Below are 19186 nucleotides of genomic sequence, written 5' to 3' on the forward strand. Positions count from 1 at the left end.
ATATTTTCTTACCCCTCTCTCTTCCTCCTAAGAGGTGGGAGCTGGGCCCCCACAGAGACAGCACCTCATGCAGCACAAACCAGCTTCAGGTTTTAGGAAATTGAGAATGACCTTGAGCTCCTGAGTCTCCTGCCTCCAACTTCTCAGTGATGACATTAACACATGCACCAGTACACTCAGCAACATTTCTTTTTTTGGTATATCTCTCTCTTTCCTTATTTCTGCCTTGGCAGAAGAAACTCTTCAGAGTTACCTTAGTCTAATACAGAAGACCACAGAAAAGTGTCCTATTGTTTTTATTCTGCAACATTTCATCTCTACACAATCATGATCTAACATGTCTAGTATTTTGTAGAATCTTTGATAGATTTTTTTTCAGAGAACTTTGCTTGATACAAGAAAAAACAAAAACTTAAGGTAGAAGACTTTCTATTTAGTATGTATGCATTTAAAAAATGTCAAAGCTATTACTCACATTGGTTTTATTGAATAAAGACATCTAGGTTTCTATAAAATTATACTGTATGTGAAACTCCACCTTGAAGAGCATGCCAGCTTGTGTGACTCAGCATCTTGTCAAGTTGGCATAAAAGGAGCCAGCACAATTTTCTAACAGTGAACATCATGCTTCCTTATCCACTGTAGGTGGCCCAGGATAGGCTGTATAGCATAGTAAGATATATATAACCCTAGCCCTTGGTGACCATGGGGTCTAGTTGGGGGATTATCCAAGAAGCAGAAAGTTAACAGATAAAATAACCACCATAAGTGGTCCAATTAAAGTTCAAAGTATACGCATGATTGGTGTGAAAAATAAATTTGTTTTGAAATGGTGTTTAAAAATTTCATAGAATTTAACTATTATAGTTAGTCATGGAAAACACAGTCATCTACAGAAACATAACTTCTGCAAGGAGAACATGTGATAGTCCAAACTAGCTGCCATGACAGCTAGATAAATTGAAAACAGATAATAGAGACCAGCTGTTAGAGGACCACACTGCCTGAACCTGTCCCCAAGCCTAACACAGTGATGGGCATATACCTGGTGAGTGGTGGACAGTAAAGCAAAATAAAGTTAAACTGGACATTAAGGACCAATCACTAGTAAACTGCAGTGGCTGTCATCATCCACAAAAGCATTTACTATGATGCAAACAGGTTAAGTCAAGTGATAGTGAGAGTTGAGCAACCAAGAAAAACAGTATATAGAGCTGGCATGGCTTGTCTGTGCAGTGAATGGGGCATTTATTTTGGGTCACCCTAGAAAACTTTGTAGGCTCTCTTGAGGGAATTGTTTGCCTCCTTTGTTGTTTACACAGCCAGAAACCCAACCACTCTGTGATCCTGTGACCTGGCAAAGGGCACTGATGAATATCAGGATAGGGAAGAGGAATGTGGGCATCCTAAGATCAGGCTGAAAGGAAGAAAGTGCCCTCATCTTGGAACGTGGGTTCAACCTATATGTCCATCCTCACAGGGTTGTAAGAGCTGTGAAGATGTTGAATAGAGAACTGTTTCCCACACAGTAAATGTGTCTTTATGGAGACGAGAACCTGCCACAGAACAGGAGGGTGTTGGTTTCATTGTGCCTGATGAAGAAAAGGAAAGGGGTGGTCAGCACAAAACCTTGGGTCACCACCAGATGAGAAACAGCATACATTTACCATGGTGGAGGCTGCAGCCTCTGTGCCTTCTTCATTCACCTCCACAACACTCTTGTGAACACACTCAGACACACACAGGTTTCTCTCCAGAGACATTCCTGATAAGTCAGCTTTGCCCCCTTGGAAGACATCCACCATTCCCAAGTGCTGAAACACAGACTTCATGTCATAATTCTCTTGCAGTTTAAATTTTGGAAGTAAAACCTCAGCTCTAGTGCTCCACATAAAGTCTGGTTTGGTCCAAGACATTAACTTCTCAAAAGTGAGATTGTTTTCCACCTGACAAAGAAGAATTAGAGACTTTCAGATTCACAGTTGAGGTCTTACCCAGAGGCACATAGACAGCTCACACTCACAGAACCCTCCATCATCCTGCAGGGGGCATGCCTATTCACAGGACCAGACAGTGTGAGGGTCCCGCTGTCCAGCTAACTTGAATCAGGCTTCCCTGATTGGCACAGAAGCCAAGCAGCCCAGGGTTGGGAAGACCTGGCTGTCCTCTCCTAAATAATTTCTGAGACATCTTTTATTCTGACATGTGAACATGTCCAGGTGCTTATGGTTTAGGTTGTGTTTGCTTTTGTTTTCTTGATCTAGACTTAGTTTTGAAGATAGTACATCATTGCAGTTGTTTTTAAAAAGTGGGGAAAAAAAAGGACTTTTGCTGTGAGCCACACCAGAATGAAGGTCTATCTAACATTGGAATCTATGCATTTTGTGGCCTACTGTGGCTTTTATGTGAAATTTCCCCCAAAGGCTCACATACTGAACCCTTATTCTGAAGCTGGCAGCAACATTTAGTGGGGCATCTATAATTTAGACATGAGGGGGTCTAGCAGAATGAGGAAGTAGTTACAGGAGGTGTACCTATGAAGGTCATCCTTGGTCCTTTGTCCCTTCTCCTTTCTCTGCTTCCTGTTTACTAAGAGGTCTGTAGTCTCTGTCATTATAGAAACCATTGATGGGGACAGGTATCTTGAAATGAACCCTCTGAATCTGTGATGCAACATAAATCCTTCCTATCCCGGGTAATTCATGGCAGGCATTTTGTCAGTGGCAAAACACTAACACCATAGATGCCACAGTGAGGGAGCTGGATAGGGAGAGCCAGAGGAGCTATTGTGCTTACAAAGATCCCTTAGGTCATGCACACTCCATGGCCCGCTGTTCAGAGGATGGCTAACACACTGTGGGGTACCCTGCTGCAAGGAAGACCAAGATGTGTCATAATGCTCTGCCTGACTCTGTCCTCCTCAGCTGCATCCCTCCTCTTCCTCTTGGTTTGGGTAAAGTGCAAACTGTCTATTTTATATTTTCAGATACTAAAAGAAAATACTAAGGAAGGTCATGATATGGGTTATCTTTATTTTGGGTGGCTATATACCAAGCCAATGTGTAGAGTTCATTGTCTGAGTTGTCTTCAGTTTATCCTATCAGGTAGCCATCTCCATTTAGTGATGAAGCTATGTTCTGTGTCAAGGTCACACAACCCACAATGGGAGTCTCAGACACAGCTTTGACCCAAAGCCCAGCACCTGCACTCAACTCTAAGCTGGGTACCATCTACTCAGATAGCAGTTGCAAATCTGCAAACACTGCTTTCTGTTCTAATGAGAATGGACACTGGGTTCTTCTCAGGGACATTGAGAGAGGTGCCTCACCTTGCTGAGGTCCACACCATCAACTGGGAGCAGGACCATCAAGCTCAGTTCCATGCCATCATAGGGCATCACCAGCATCGTTGCCTGAACTTCTTTCACGTAGGCAAGTTTAAATACACCTTTCTGATACATCATCTGCACTGGTCTTTTCTCCCTCTGAACAGAAGAATCCAGAACATAAAAGATATTACTGAGAGAGTTCAGAGGGTTTCCAAACGAGTGGAATTTAACAGCAGAAGTGTTTTTAGCACTCACAATGAAAACACTATTCATGGTACAGTGAACACTTAGTCAATATCTATCAGCCTCTTCCTACTTTCATAAAAATAATAGAGTGCAAGCAGATATGGACTGTTGTAGATAGGATTCTACAGTTGTGATGAAACACCATCACCAAAAATGACTTGGGAAGAAAAGGGTTTATTTCATCTTACAACTCTCAGATCACATTCCATCACTGAGGCAAGTCAGCAGGAACTCAGGTAAAAGCCATGAAGGAATGCTAGTTATTGACTTGTTCCCCATGGATTTCTCAATCTGTTTTCTTACATAGCTCAGGACCATCTGCCCAGGGTTGGCACTACCCACAATGTGCTGGGCCCACACCAATCAAGAATGAAGAAAATTCCCAACAGACTTGCCTCTAGGCCAGTCTTATAGAGGCAATTTCTCAGTGCAGAGTCCTTCTTTTCAAATGGCTCTAGCTTGTCTCAAGTTGACAAAACAACATGGACAGGGATTAACTCGGGAAAGATGATATGGCATCCGGCAACAAATATGACATTCAAATGTTAATATTTTAAAATCCTCCTTGGGTCTAAAATATTCCATAAAGACTCATGATCCAAGGCTTGCGTCCACAGGGTAGCACCATTGGAATGTGGACAAATCTTTAGGAGGTAGGGCCCAATTGGCACATGTAAAGTGTTAGGGGTGGGCCCTGAAGAAGATACTTGTCCTACAACCCCTTCCTGTTTCTCTTTTGCTTCCTGACTGCTGTGAGGAGAACAAGCCCCCACCATGCATTTCCACCATGCTGTAGTGCATCACCACAACCCAGAGTGATCGGACCAACTGACCAGACTGAAACTTCTGGAACCATGAGCCCAATTAAACATTTACCCCTTTTACAACCATCATATCAGAGGCAGGATTTTGATCATTTAAAATGGTCAACAATGATATTTAAGGAAACAGCATGTAGATAAAAAAATTTTCTTCAAATAGACTGGATTATTTTCGTAGTCATGTCAATGGGGTACAGACATATACATCTTCTCAGAAAATAGCCTGACAATAGTAGCACACATGCTCAGAGGTTCAGGATGAGTCACAACCTTATAGCCCACCACAGAGCAGAGAGCTCCAGAGCACAGACAATAACAGACTTAGGGCAGAACTCCATCCTGATAGCTCATTACAGAGAAGGGAAATCTTTGTGATGTATTACAGTCTGATGACCCATCATAGACAGACAGTTCTTGTTAACCTTTTAAGAGTTAGGGGCCATCTGGACAGAATCTAATGAATATTTCTATGATTAATCAGGTTGTTTCTGTTATGATAGTCCAGAGGTATTATTTAAACACAGATGTGGGCTGACCATCTGGGAAGATTTTAATTACAGTGGTACATTAAACATAAAAATTTGCTACAGACCACCCATAATGAAGATTAAATTACCCAATAAAAGGACTCATTCTTTTACAAAGTTTTTTTTAAAGCACCTGTAAAAAAAACATAGTAAGGAGTTTATCATTCATGACACTCCAAAGCATATCAAATTATATTTTATAGGAATTGGGTAAATAATTCTAAATTCTACTGTAATTCAAATTATACTCCAATTAAGACAGAGATCTTAATCGCTCAGTTTCAATATTAGAAAGTAATAAATACTGTTTAATAATGATAAATTACTAAATACTTATATTACTTTCTACTCTGCCTCATGTTCCATACATATATTATACTATGTTAGCAGCTTAGTTTTGCTATTCCAGAATGTAAGGAAAATTTAATTTCTAAAATGAAGTAGGAACTATAGTTTTATGAGAAATTATCAGAAGCAGTAAGAGTCACCATCAGGATGTAAAATAGCACAGGGAAAAAATACATTATATTCTTAGCATTTTCTACAGAGTTTAACCTTTTGTTCAGAAATATATGTTTGAAATGGTTTTCTGTGCTTTCTCATTTTCACTTTCTAGGCTGAGGATCAAACCCAGCACCCACACAGGACATGTGATCTCTACCTCTGAGCCCCAGAGCTACACATTTACAATTACATCCTTCCATGCAATCTCTCCACCACACTGACATGGACCTTTGGACACTGTTCCTTACCTGGTTTATTTTAAAGGGCATTTCCCTTGTGCGTTCTTTGTCAAACTCTTTTTGCCACTTTCCTTTGAAATATAAGGCATTGACAAGAACCAGCCTGGTCTTGGAATCAACTGAGTCACCTGACAGCAACTCTGGAATTTTCCCTTTTGAGGAAACAGAGACTTCATTCAGGCTCATGTTATACACATGTGAGAAATGAACTGATCTGGCATCTGAGCAGGTCCAAGCATCATGTTTTCAAATTTGTGGAATGTGGATAGACATATTAAAAAATCAAAACAACATACAAACACCCATTTTTGACTTGATGTCATGTACACTGGAAGAGCATGGCCAATTTATTGAAAAACTTCCAAGTCTCTCAAGGAAAGTAGGTTTGGGAAAAGCAGAAAAAGTGACTCCAGGATGAAAAACAAAGAAACAGGAAATGTGGAAAAGGTCACAGGGCACCAGACTTTCCACCTGGGTGCTAATGTTGGTTGCCATCTTGATTGGGTCTGGAATCAACCAAGAGACATGTCTCTGGGCAGGTCTGTGAGGACAATTCCCAGAAAGAGTAACTAATGGAGAGGACGCTCCCCCAAGGGAGCAACAACTTCCTGTGCTGCCCTGATATAAGGACTGAGAGGGAAGCAGCACTGCTTTGGTCTGCCTGCCTCAGTCCCTGATGGTGAGTGCATCAACACTGTTCACATCTCTGCAACTGCGATTTTCAGCTGACACTGGAACCCATGTGGACTAAGACTAGTGACTCTCCAGAAACGTCTAGGCTTTTCATTCCCACTGACTGGTAAGGTCTCCAGCCTCATAGACTGGGCAGCTACCAGATTCTCAGCCTCTCCATAAGCAGATGGTCAGTAGCTGATTACTCAGCCTGTATTATGTGTGCCATTCTATTAAATCCCCTTAGTAAAATTCTGTTCCTCTGAGCACTCTGACTAATACACTACTGTGAAATACAGCATCTCATCTAGTACTCTGTCATCATGCCCAGCTCTACATACCACAGTATGTCAGACACTCAAGTAGAGATACTAGTTTGGAGGATGTATTACTATTCTACACTTCAGAGTCCCATCCATCCCTAGAGGAAATAATGCAGGTTGAAAGACATATTCCCTTCTTCTCTATTAAGGAGTATCCTTTCAATGATCAAGACAATCGTTGCTAACGTATGACATCAAGAGTACACAAGAAGTAAGGACTTCAACAAGAAATTTACAAATAATTGCTGTGGTTTTAAGAAAATATTCTCATTCTATTAGGTCTGTCTGTCTGTCTGTTTCTTTTTCTCCCTCTTAGCAGAAATAGGAATGTACCTAGGGTTACAGAGGCTTCTGAATGGTTTAATTATCAAACAATGATCTCTAAGACCAATGCTGGAACATGTTATCTCTGAAATAAAAACAACTAAGTTTAACCCCCATTGGATCCATGTAACTAAGCAGCTCTGAAAGAGGAAATCAAGTCTAGTTTGATCAAATGTAAGTAAGGGATCTGAAGCAGGAAATATGGAAGCAGAAATAGGACTCCTCTTCAGAGGTAAAGGTGGTGGTGTCCGAGGCAACACAGATTGTAGGAAGATCCAGCCCAGTACAAGATTATGGGGAACATCTACCCATGCATCTCCATCTTAGAGATGGTGGAGTCACCTGTCCTGCCATTACTGCAGACCATCCCTGTCTTCTAATGTAAACTGTTAGACTGGAAATCAGGACATTTGTATCAGCCCTCTCTCCCAGAGAAATACATGAACAACTCTGTTTTTAAAGTCTGAGTGTCTGAGTAAAATCTCCATGAATTTACTGAGGTCTAAATTATATCATTTGTCCTAGCTAGTCTGCATCCCTTTGATATCTCTGAAATAACAGTGAGATTAGTCAGTGGGGGGGAGGGGAGAAGGGAAAGTTAAGAGAAAGAAGAGGGAGGGTAGAGGAGGGAGAGATGGATGGAAAGGACAAGAATGTGGGGTGTGAAATAACTTGAAATCCTGACCTTCAGTCTGTTCAGAGACCCATGTGTTTATGTGTTTCCGGGACTCCTCTGCTGCTTTGGCAAAGGACAGCTGCTCCAGCTCCGAGTGATAGAAATGAAGACAGGACTCCTTAAATGTCTGGAGAGGAAAATGTTCAGTGAGGTAACATTGCAAAATATAGTGTCAGCAAGCTTCCCAAACTTCTGAATAATATGGCATTAAAAAATAAAATATAACCAAAATTAAAATGAGTGTAAATATCACTTTAAAGAACAAACATCTTTTTGTACTAGGCCTTTATAAATGGGAATAACCAGATATGAATAAATTTAAAATTACATGAATAAATAAAAATAAAAATATTTCTGATTTGAAATATTTCAAGGTATCATTATAGAATTGTGGTATTTGGGCAAGGTTCAGGAGTTGAGTCTCACTATGTAGCCTAGGCTGGCCTAGAACTCATGATCTCCTTTCTCAGTAGTCTAAAAGCAAATATTATAGATGTGGACAATCACACTGACTAGAACTTGATCCTTAAGTTTCTCAAATTCTCTAGGGTCCTTTGCTGTGGATATCGCTCTTTATTCTGTGAATGGGTTGCTCTGATGGTTAATAAATAAAATGCTGATTGGCCGATAGCCAGGCAAGAAGTATAGTATAGTCAGGATAAGCAGAGAGGAGACTTCTGCGAACAGGAAGGATGAGTCAGGAGTCGCCAGCCAGACACAGAGGAAGCAAGATGTGAAGGTAGAACTGAGAAAAGGTACCAAGCCACGTGGCTAAACATAAATAAGTATTACGGGTTAATTCAAGTGTGAGACTAGTCAATAGTTAGCCTGAGCTAATGGCTGAGCAGTTTTAATTAATAAAGCCTCTGTGTGTTTACTTGGGTCCAAGCGGCTGCAGGACTGGTGGGGAAGAGATTTGTCCTGACCATGGGCCAGGTGGGACACAGGAAAACTTCAGCTACAGTCCTTCAATAGGGATCTATAGCAACAAGTATTTGAAAATAATTGACATCATTCTATTGATACAACTTACAGGGAGGAATTCACAAGAGCTCTCTGCAAAGAGCCTGTTGGCCGTTCTAAGCAAGTATTTTCTGTTGGGCTTGTTCAAGTTACTGAGCAGCCTTTGGAAGCCTTGATGAATGTCTTTGTCTGTGTTTAAGCCAAGTGCCTGTGAAGGAAAAGAATACAATATTATAAGCTCAGTGATGAGATGTTGTGGTTGTAAATATAATTTTCAAGCTGAAGAGTTACTCAGGTAGTGAGGTAAGAAAGGCTCTGATGTGAAGCAGGTTGGTATTAAAACAATTAAAAGCAGGAATTAGCCTTAATTGCTAAGGAATAATTACAAAGTCTATTACTCTAAAAATAATATAGGTCTTAGCAACCCATTTTTCAAATAATTTCAACAACTTTTTTTTCCATTGCAGAATTTGGGACTGACCCTAGCTCTAAACAAATGCTAAGCAAGAGTTTACCAGCTCTACCACTGAGTTATACTAACAATGCCTTCCCTCCACCTTTGAAAAACACTTTACATTTGAAACTAAGTTGCCTTGGCTAGCCTTGGACTTGGGATCCTCCTTCCTCACTCACCTTAGTAGCTGGATTTAAAGCCCTGTGCCACATGGCTAGCATGAATCTATTTGTGCACCATTTTCTAGGTAAGTCTGGTCAAAATTTTGAGAGTTCTTCCAAGGTATTAGTCTGGAAAGCTCATTGCCCTGAAAGAAGTCTTAATTGGGGGATCAGAGTAGAGAGATGGCTCAGCAGTTAAAAGCACTGGCTGCAATTCCAGAGGACCTGGCTTCAATTCCCTGCCCATAGGGCAGCTCTAATCTGCTATACCTCCTGTTCCAGAGGCATTCACATCCTGTAGAGACATATATGTGTGCAAAACACCAGTGTACATAAATTAAAAAATTATTTTTTTAAAAAGTAGATCTTACTGGAGTAGACTGGCTTCTTTTCTCTTTATCCCATGACCATTGAAACAGTATGAGCCCACTCCTACCCTCCCTTCTCAGCAACTCTTAGGAAAGTGAAGCAGGTGTGGGGTGACAGCTTACCTGAGACATCTGGACTGCAGTGTCTCCCTTTGCCCCCAAGAGGACCATAGCTAGAGCAGAGGAGATGCTCACAGGAGAATAACAAACATTTTTCGAAGGGTTGCTTTCACAGAGCATCTTTAAAAGGTGGATGGCAAAGTTGCCATTTGCTTCAGACAGAGTATTCATGATGCAGAATCTGGAGGCAAAAGATAAATGGTTCTCAACACAATATTGAAGGCTCATTGATCTGACTCAGGGGAATCTGGAACTCTACACTTGATTCTCATTTCCAAGCTCATAAGTACTTAACATTTTATTTTAAAAATTAATTCTCAGTCATAGTTCTTCCAATTTTAAGGTTATGATCTACGTGTGGTCATGACAGCAGACCAAACTAGCGTCTGTGTCATCTGCATAGGTAGAGGTCAGATCATCAGGACTGTACACACAGGACACAGCTGAGAGAGGGGGCCTCTAGTCTCCTTCCATACACACCACCTCCTCTCTCTGAAGATGGTGGAGTGGAGGATAAATAGGAGGAGGAGGAAATGAGGAAGGGAAGAAGAAAACAGACATGAGCATCCAGGTCCTCTAGCCTGGCTTCAGCAAAGCTGCATTCTGGGTCTTCCTGTGAAGACTCCTCTGAGATGTCCAGGTGTGCATTAGACAGAGTCCCTGCATTTGCAGCTGCTACAGGACAGACATGGAGATGCTGAATGAGACCCAAAGACAGGCTGGTGTCACCAGCTCTGCTGTGGAGCAGGGAGCATCCACCTGCAGTGGCTGCTCAGGAGGCCTTGATCAGGCAATGGCACTAGGCTGTTTCTCTGTGGAGCATACCTCACTCCCAGATGAATGGACAGAGTGGCCTGTACTAAGTGACTGTTCCTAACAACTTACCTCAAATCTGAGTCCCTGCACATCTAATGGCTGTGCTCTGACTGTCATATGACCTTTAAACATTGGAAGTGTGTTCCCGAGTGCTTTCTACAGTGCTTAAATGCAGATCAAATAGCCTAGGGAGTCTCAGAACATCACAATCCATACTTCTTCCCTCTCCCCTGACAGAAGGACACATCATCCTGAGAGTGTGCCCAGATCCTGTGACTCTTCCCCATAATTCCCCTAAGGCTCTTTAGGAAAGTTGGGGCAGCTTTATTTAAATGACTGGTCTTCTGGTTGGTCTTCTCATCTGACCCACCGTGTGACCCCTACACTCCTGCCCATCCTGATGTCCCTTTAAAGTTGCTTCTGAATCCTTGAAGTACTGTTTATTCCACTCAGAAGGTCATCTACCCCCTCTCCGTCACTGAGTTCAAACTACTCACCCTTCCCTCCTTCACTGGAGCAGGGCAACCTCAGGGCCTCTGCTCTGCCACCCTAGTGACGCTGCCCCAGCCAGTTCTGTCATCACTCCTAAGTGCAGTCCTTTCTCTTGCTGACTGTGTCTCCACCACAGCTGGAGCTCTCTGAAGACACAGTGTAGTGACATGGTACAAGGGGGCCTTGATGGGTTGGTGCCTCAGCAGGTGCTGAAGATTGATGCTGTTCTGATACTTCTGCCTCCAACCATGTGGAGACCTGAGCATAGACTGGTCCCTGTCATTTTTAATAGATTCAAAAGCTGCTTGGTGCACTCAGATATGATTTATCCTTGTCAGATCTCTGATTCCATCTGATGACCAGGCTTTGCTTCAGCTTCCTTCTCAGTTCTATATATAAAATTCACAGGTCTCACTCTCCTAGGGCTACTACTAGGTCTAGACAGAATTTACCTTGTTACCAGACCAAAAAACTCAAGAGAACAGATGTCAGTGTAACTTTTTACTATTGACTGCTCTCAGTATCTCCTGGAGAAGAGGACAAAAGAAACAGCTTCAAGGTTTGTCTATATGAAGATAGGAAAGCTGTCTCACTTCTGTTCACTCTGATGATGGTTAGGGAAGCCTCCCTCCTTCTCCGCTCAGTCAACCTCTTCCATTCAGTCAATTTCTTCTCGTTATAGATTTACAGATATTTCATTGGGCTGAAGCCAGGAAATGTTCATACTTTTTAATCCAAAGTCATAGCCTTTTGCTATGACACCAGGATGTAAATCTCCTCCAGCTGTCTGACAGATACCTGCAGGCTCCTGGAAAAGATGCTGCTACTGTGTCAAGATATCTGGTCTGATGAAAATTAACAGTCTCCAGAGCCCATTTTGACCCCACCCATTTTCAAGCTTATGTTACAATTTCACTTCCGCCTGGGACAAGGCCAACATGCAGATGGTCCTCCAGATACACCAGCCCCTGCACCAGCTCTGAGGATGCCAACCGCCAACAGAGGATGCCCCCTGTATGGATGCACCCCCCACGTCCAGAGAAACAAGAGATGTCATGGCTCATGTACTCCTAAAGAATACATCATCCTTCAATTCACTGCTAGTACCAGCTCTCCAGACTCAAGCAGGCACCTACCCAGCAACCAGAACCTGGTTTTGCAAGATGTCCCATAAAGGGCATATCTGCTTTCTTGTCTCACTCATTCACCTTTGCCTCTTCAGTAGAACCAGGACACTTCTCTGTTCCATTCTTTCTGACAATTATCTCTCTTCCTGTGGCTAGCCCTGCTCATGAGGCCAATGGTAACAATCTATTTTTTTCTCCTAGCAACCTGTCGTTGATATATTATGCACCCCAATAAACTTATCTGGGGGTCAGAGAACAGAACAGCCAAATATTAAAAATAGAGGTTAGGCTGCTGTAGCACATGTCTTTAATCCTATCGTTCTAGAGGCAGAGATCGGTCTGGATTTCTGCAAGTTCAAAGCCACACTGGAAACAGCCAGGCATGGTGACACACACCTTTAATCCCAGGAAGTGATGGCAGGAAGCAGAAAGATATATAAGGTGTCAGGACCAGGAATTAGGGCCTTTTAAAGCTTTTAGCTTGTAGCATTAGTTTAGTTGAAATCATTTCAGATGAGAACTCAGAGGCTTTCAGTGTGAGGAAACAAGATATGCTGAGGAATTGGCAAGTTGAGGTTAGCTGTGGCTTGTGTTCTGTCTCTCAGATCTTCCAGCATTCACCCAATACCTGGCCCCAGGTTTGTTTTTATTAATAAGACCTTTTAAGTTTCATGATACAGCAACCTGCTTTCTCAACTCCCTCAAGGAACAGGCCTGAGATCTCCACATCTGAGGTGGCCACAATGACAGCCAACCGAATCCTCCTTCACTCACACATCCCTCTGTACATGACCCCAACTCCCAACTTCCTCCTCCCACTTTGTCCCACAATCAGCAGGAAGCAGTCTTGGAATTCAGTGTCCTTATACCCTCACTTGCTATCCATCACTCAACTTTCTATAATAATCAACATGGAGGAATGTTGGCATTCTGGCCCGCCCCTTGGAGACCTGCCCTGTGTCCTGAAATAAATCTTCTTTTAAGGAAACCCCTCCCTTGTTCTTCCTCTTCCTCCCTCCTCCCTTTCTCACCATGAGGTGTGCACACCTCCACTTTCCCTCTTTCTCTCTGTCTCGTTCTTCCTCTCCCCCTGTCCCTCTCTTTCTCTATCTTTCTACTATGATAAACTCTCTCCAAGTGAATGCCATGCCTGGGATGTGAGTGACTTTCCAACCTGTGATACCACCCACCTTGCGTCTGTATGGCGTGTCCTCCTCACCCACTGGGACACTAATGCACCAAGGCTCCTGCTTGCCGTATCATTACACAAGAGAGATGTCTGGCCCTACAATTCTGAGCACCTGGCTAAAGGTGGCATTTGAGGATGTCCAGTCACCATGGGATCACTGATTTTATAATTGGAATGAAGAGAGCTAGGACTGGTGGAGAGCCTGCTGATCTAAAAGGCCCAGAAGTCAGAGACATTATTTTGCAGACCCGTGAGAATATGGCAGAGATAATCAAATGGGCTATGTTGTAGGATATGAGCGGAAGCAGGACAGAGGACAGTGGAGAAGGCCCCTGAGACCCTGCAGCACCTATGCCTGACTGAGATGGGTCAATAAAGCTTCAGGACTCCAGCCCTAAGGCCAGCCTCACTACCACTGGCCACTGGGGTTTCTAGAGAATCAACTCTGTGAACGCCCACCAGAAACCACTTGCCCTCTGTCACTTTTGCTAACCCTCAGCTTCTGGACATTCCCCTGGACTCAGGCTGGACCTTCTAAAGCTTGCCTCTGCCACTCCCACAGCCTTGGACTGAGCCAGTAGCCCTTACCTACCAACTTCACAACCTCCCGAAGCAGTGTTCAAGGCTAGATGCTCCTGGAGTGCAGCTTAGCAGCCTGTCCCGTTCAGGAAGGCCCTTTATTCACTGCAGGGTGCTGACATCATGCTCAGAGCCCCAGGCCAGAGGAAGAGGGACTGGCCTGACCTCATCCAGCTCTGTCCTCCGCAGGGTGGGGATAGGTGAGAGTCAGTGAACACCTGGTCCCTTGAGAAAGAAAAATCTAGTAGGAGCCTGGGTCTCTGGGTGACAGGTCACCAAGAGAGAAGTTCACACATGTACTTCTCCCCAAGATCAAGGTTCCAATTGGCTGAGCCTGAGAGCTCACTCAATTTCACACTACCTGTGACACACTCTGTCTAGAAATCTCTCCTCTCCATGTGCTCTCCTTCCTGGCTTGTGGACGGCAGCTTTTCACCAATCTCTTCCTCCCAGAAGCTTCCTGGTGCCAATGGCTTCCCCAGGGTGCTCACTTTCTGTTGCTTGGCTCCATGTTTCCACAGAGGCCGCTCATACCCCTTGTCTTCTGACCCCTGACCCAGCAGGGAGTGACAGCTGCTGAAGGGACAGAGGCTTCTGACCCTCTTTCTCATCTTGCTTGAGGGAAGGTTGGCTTGCTTACGTGCAGAATCTGCGTCCTCAGTCACCCTGTGTTCTCCACCCCGGAGGGGATTTCAACCGTCCTTTCCTTTAGCTTCTCTAGCTCCTCTGCTTTGACAACAACTTCTGACCATCTCCCGCCTTAACTTGTGTTCTTGGGGACACTTTTCACTTTGGTTCCACATCACCAACGCAGCTGGCCCATAGTTATTGTCCCTCCTTCAACGTGAGTCCTCTGACACAGTTTCTCCTTCCTGTTCTGCTTCTCCTTCTTCCTCACCCCTGCTCTCTCCAGACTCCTCCCTGCAATTGTCCTATTCCTCCTCCTCCTTCTATTTAAAGGCCACAGTAATTTTTGTCTGGAATGCTCTGACTTTTTTCTACTTGTTTGTCTTTTATTTCCTATCTGTAGTCTGTTGGAACATGGGCCTTCCCTTCAGGGCAGAGGTCACTATTAATAGTCCAGATCTCACATAATTCTTTTCAGCATCTACTGCGTCTGCCTTAAGTTAGTCATTGGTGTCATCCTCACTGTACTTCCCGCTTGATGGCATGTGGATGACTGACAGACCATGGTATTTATCTGCTGTGAAATGGTGCTGGTTACCTGAATCATCTGGCTTGCAGTGTTTCCCTTTGCCCCTATGCAGTCCATGGCCAGGGCCAAGGAGATGCTCATGGGTGAGAAAAATACATTTTCTGAGCCGTCTTCACCCAGTAATTTCACAAGGTTTAAGGCAAAGGTGCCATTTGCTTCCTGCAGAGGATCCATGATTGCAAGCCTGGAACGAGGGATTGAATCAGTATCACATGAATACAGCTGATGTGTAGGCCGGGTCTTCACTCTCACTCACACAGTGATGCTGTGCCTCAGTGACCAAAGGGAAAACACAGCCTGGAAAGTAAAGGTCACATGCAGAAAGTAATACAGCCCTGCTGGGGTAACTCAGGCCAGCGCCTTGTCTTCCTCATGTGCAGAAATCAGTACACGGGGAATCAGAAGGAAATGGCTCAGAGGACAAGAGGCAGGTAGCAGTGCAGGCTGGAAGCAGGCAACTGCAGAAGCAGGGCCTGTCAGCTCTGACATTACCCCCATGCAGCTGTCAAATTCCCTTCCCCAGTTAGACAGTACAACAGTTCTAAGATTTCCCATCAGCCCCCCTGAGCAGTGGCTGAGAACTCACAGAGCATGGGAAGGGGATGCAAGAGGCCACAGGGAAGAGAAGTGTGCCCAGATGTAGTGATCTGAACAGAATACATGGCACAGCTTTACACTACTGCTGTGGACAACTAGACTGGACTGTGAGATTCTTTGGGCCCTGAGATGGTGGCACACTCCTTTAATCCCAGCACGCAGGAGTCAGCTCTCTGAACTCGAGCCCAGGCTGGCCTCAAACTATCATCCCTCTGTCTCAGCCTCCTGAGTACTGGGATTACAAGTGTACAGCACCACACTTGGCTTCATTCCCTGTTTTTTCTATTTGCTATTGATTTCTGTCTGCTGATTCTACATGTGCAATCCATGAAAACAGAGACGCAGATAGAGGTGCCAGGTGAACTTGGTTTTTGGAGCTAAGTGCGAACCACATGTTCCCTCTCTGTGTGATGACACAAGTCACAGGTGCAGTTACTGAGGGTAGTCCTGAAACACAGAACACTCCCAATATGAAATGATAACATCAGCCATCCCTGTAACCTGGGCTCCCAGCACTAAAATCCCTGATCACATGACCTTAACCCAAAGATTACTCAGTACATCAAATATCACAGCATAGTCCTAAACCACACCAGAAATGTACAAACATCCTTAGGAATAGTCCTATCACAAAGTAACTGCCCCCCCAGAACCCCCCACAACACACACACACACACACACACACACACACACACACACACACACACACACACGTAACCTGAATTAACTTCATCTAGCATTTCTTCACAGTCCAGTGTTCCCAATGACAAGAAAAGGACATAGAAATTGGCTAGGCACTTGAGGGTCAGGGCCACCAAAAGAGTCAGTTTCAGTAATGTTCATGGTTCACTGGCCAGGAATGCTAGAAGGGAGCTCTGTAAAACTGGATCTCTAGATTATCATGGTAAAAAATGAGTTACATTTATTTCCAACTTTAGCCCATCTCCCAAATGATTGAATGGTACCTGCTCGCAGGGAGAAATGTTGCAGGAGCTGTGCTCAGGGCTCTCTATTAAGACCCATGAAGGAAAAGCTATTTCCTTCTGACCAAGAGATTGAACTCTACCTCAGGCAGGGTGCATCTAACATTCCAAGCTACTCTCAAACAAAAGAGTTCATCACCTGGCTAACAAAACAAGGAGAAAGGGAGGGGAAAAGTAACTCACAGGACAGCATGTGGGCTTGACCTTCAGCATGGTGGATTCATGCTGCAGTCCACAGAGGTGTCTCCAAGCTGTGCAGAGCACTCACTGCATGGTGGATTTAGCTTTTGCTAGTATAGACAAAAAAAGAGTTTTTGGGCTAAATGCTGTTTGATGGAGGTATAGACCCACTGCTTCCCAGACTTGGTGGTGAACATAGATTCCAGATCTGACAGTAAAAGTATCTCTGCCATGTTGAGAAGCTGTGGGGGTGGGCTCAACAGCCAAAGTCACCAGGCAGCTTAACAGTTTAAAATCTCTCCTGGTCAGAGAAGGACTATAGATTCATAATAAGACAGATTCAGATGAAATAAAACTCTAAATGTTTTACAATATGTGTACAAATGTATGTAGGCTTGGAAGAGAGAGGAAAAGGAGTATATGCAGTTGTATAAAGAAATAGATGTTTAAAAAATAAAGTCTTTAAAGAGACAATAAAAATAATATAAAAGTTAAGCCACATAAAGATGAAAATAACAGAGTCTGGATTCTGTTGTCTTTAGGATTTTTAACTAGAGAGAGACATTTGATTGCAAAGGCTGCTGTGTTAAATATGTATTTTTTATAGTATCTTGACTTCAAAATTTGTTCTAAGGATATGTTGCTTTGGCAAGGAGGCTCTGCTTCTGTTTTCACAGGAAGCAAGGGGCTGTGGATTTGTTCCAGCTTAGGATTGATAAAATATGATCAAGCGAGATCTCCTGATCCTTGACAGATGGTATCTATCAACAAAGATTTTATAGATGTGTTGTGCCCAAATTGCAACCCCAAGAGAGAACAACAAGGATGAGTGTACCAGAATGCAAAAGCAAGGTTTAATTTGGGATATCCAAAAGCAATACAAGCCTAGGCAGGGACATCGTCTAACAGATCCAACACAGTGGAGACTGGAGGAAGTGCCCACCTCTCCTCAAGCTCAGTTTTTAAAGGCAAAAAATCACAAGGTTACATCATTTAGGGGTGCTTGTACGAGTACAATTCTGATTGGTTTGTGACTAGGAATTCCAGAAATTACGATTCAATTTTCATTCTAGGGAGGTGGTTGCCTGTCACCATTTCTCATTGGCTGCCCCCAGATGGGGGCATCTGGTGATTACACAGTCACTATGGGAATGAGGGTTGGGACATTCTATGGTCAAACAGTTACCTAGGGAACCAGGGAGAGGACATTCCATAGTCCGGCAGTCATTACCTCCTGACTAACTTTTGACTCTTTACTTTTACACTTCCTGGTTTCTGGAATCTGGACTGACTAGTTTCAGTAACTCCTGGCCTGTTCCAGCAATTTATGGCCTGTAGCTAAAAGGAGAAGTCTTAGGCTTTAGTTTTAGGGTGAAAGCATTTTGGTCTTATTTTGGTTCCACAGATGGTCTTCCCAGGAATTGACCATTATCTTGAATTTGTTGATGTCCAGTGGCCACCACTGGAGCCACACAAATATGAGTGTCCTGCACTGCCACTGGAGCCATGGTGATGTCCAGCCAGAGATTCTGCCAACCTGGCCCTTGGTGACCATAGGGTTTAGTTGGGGAGGATATCTAAGATTTTATTGACAGGTAAAGCTACCACTTTAAGTGGTGCAATTATAATTCCAAATGCACATCTGAGTTGTTTTATCCCAAGCACAGCAGCTGCACTTGAATATACTGCTCTTTCAGCCAATAATTGTAGCTCCACAGTTACTGGCCCACTTCTTTAATAGCAGCCCAGTTGGACTTTAACATCTCACCAGATCCTTCTCCTACCCCTGCCAATAAATGTAGATTTAAACAAATCTCTATAGTTCTTTTTATCAGTAAGACTCGGGAGTCAGCAGGGAGGTTGAAAAGCAACTAGATGACCTTCCCTCTTCACCAGTGTCTCCAAAAAGAGTGCTTCCTTCTGCTCCACCAGACCAAAAAAGACTGCCACACTTGAAGTCCTTCCCTATCAGTGGCCTTGGAGTCCAGCTTGCAAGGTCACCTCCAGGATTCAGGATAGATGCTACAGCAAAGTGAAGGGAACTTAGGATATCTCTAATGTCAGGGTTGAGGAAAAACTCACATGGCTGCTGATCCAGTCCTGTCTCTTTATTGTTCTACCCTAGTTCTAAATCTTCTCAGCTCTAATCCTCAGCTCTCATTCTTCTCAGCTTTTCCCTCTATCCATCCTACATATATTTACAACAAACTTTTTGTACTAAAAAATTTACAAAGGCCAATATCTGAGGGAGTCAAGTAACCGTGACAATGCCCATTTTCAA

General features: G+C 43.6%; 1 protein-coding gene across 1 annotated transcript; it reads right to left on the bottom strand.

Annotated features, from left to right (window-relative positions):
- Positions 1 to 1274: 1274 nt before the first annotated feature.
- LOC128104424 (serpin B9-like) lies at positions 1275 to 15361 on the bottom strand. The gene is made up of 7 exons (XM_052729324.1): positions 13939 to 15361; positions 9730 to 9907; positions 8694 to 8831; positions 7670 to 7787; positions 5675 to 5817; positions 3329 to 3484; positions 1275 to 1946 (listed from the first exon to the last, which is right to left on the bottom strand). Exons 2-7 carry the CDS (start codon positions 9895 to 9897, stop codon positions 1584 to 1586), a joined length of 1086 nt encoding a protein of 361 aa, XP_052585284.1. The 5' UTR covers positions 9898 to 9907; positions 13939 to 15361; the 3' UTR covers positions 1275 to 1583.
- Between the last annotated feature and the right edge of the window lie 3825 nt (positions 15362 to 19186).

Source organism: Peromyscus californicus, unplaced genomic scaffold, assembly GCF_007827085.1.
Source record: "Peromyscus californicus insignis strain IS unplaced genomic scaffold, ASM782708v3 Scaffold_8__1_contigs__length_139910024, whole genome shotgun sequence".
Lineage (NCBI taxonomy): Eukaryota > Metazoa > Chordata > Mammalia > Rodentia > Cricetidae > Peromyscus > Peromyscus californicus.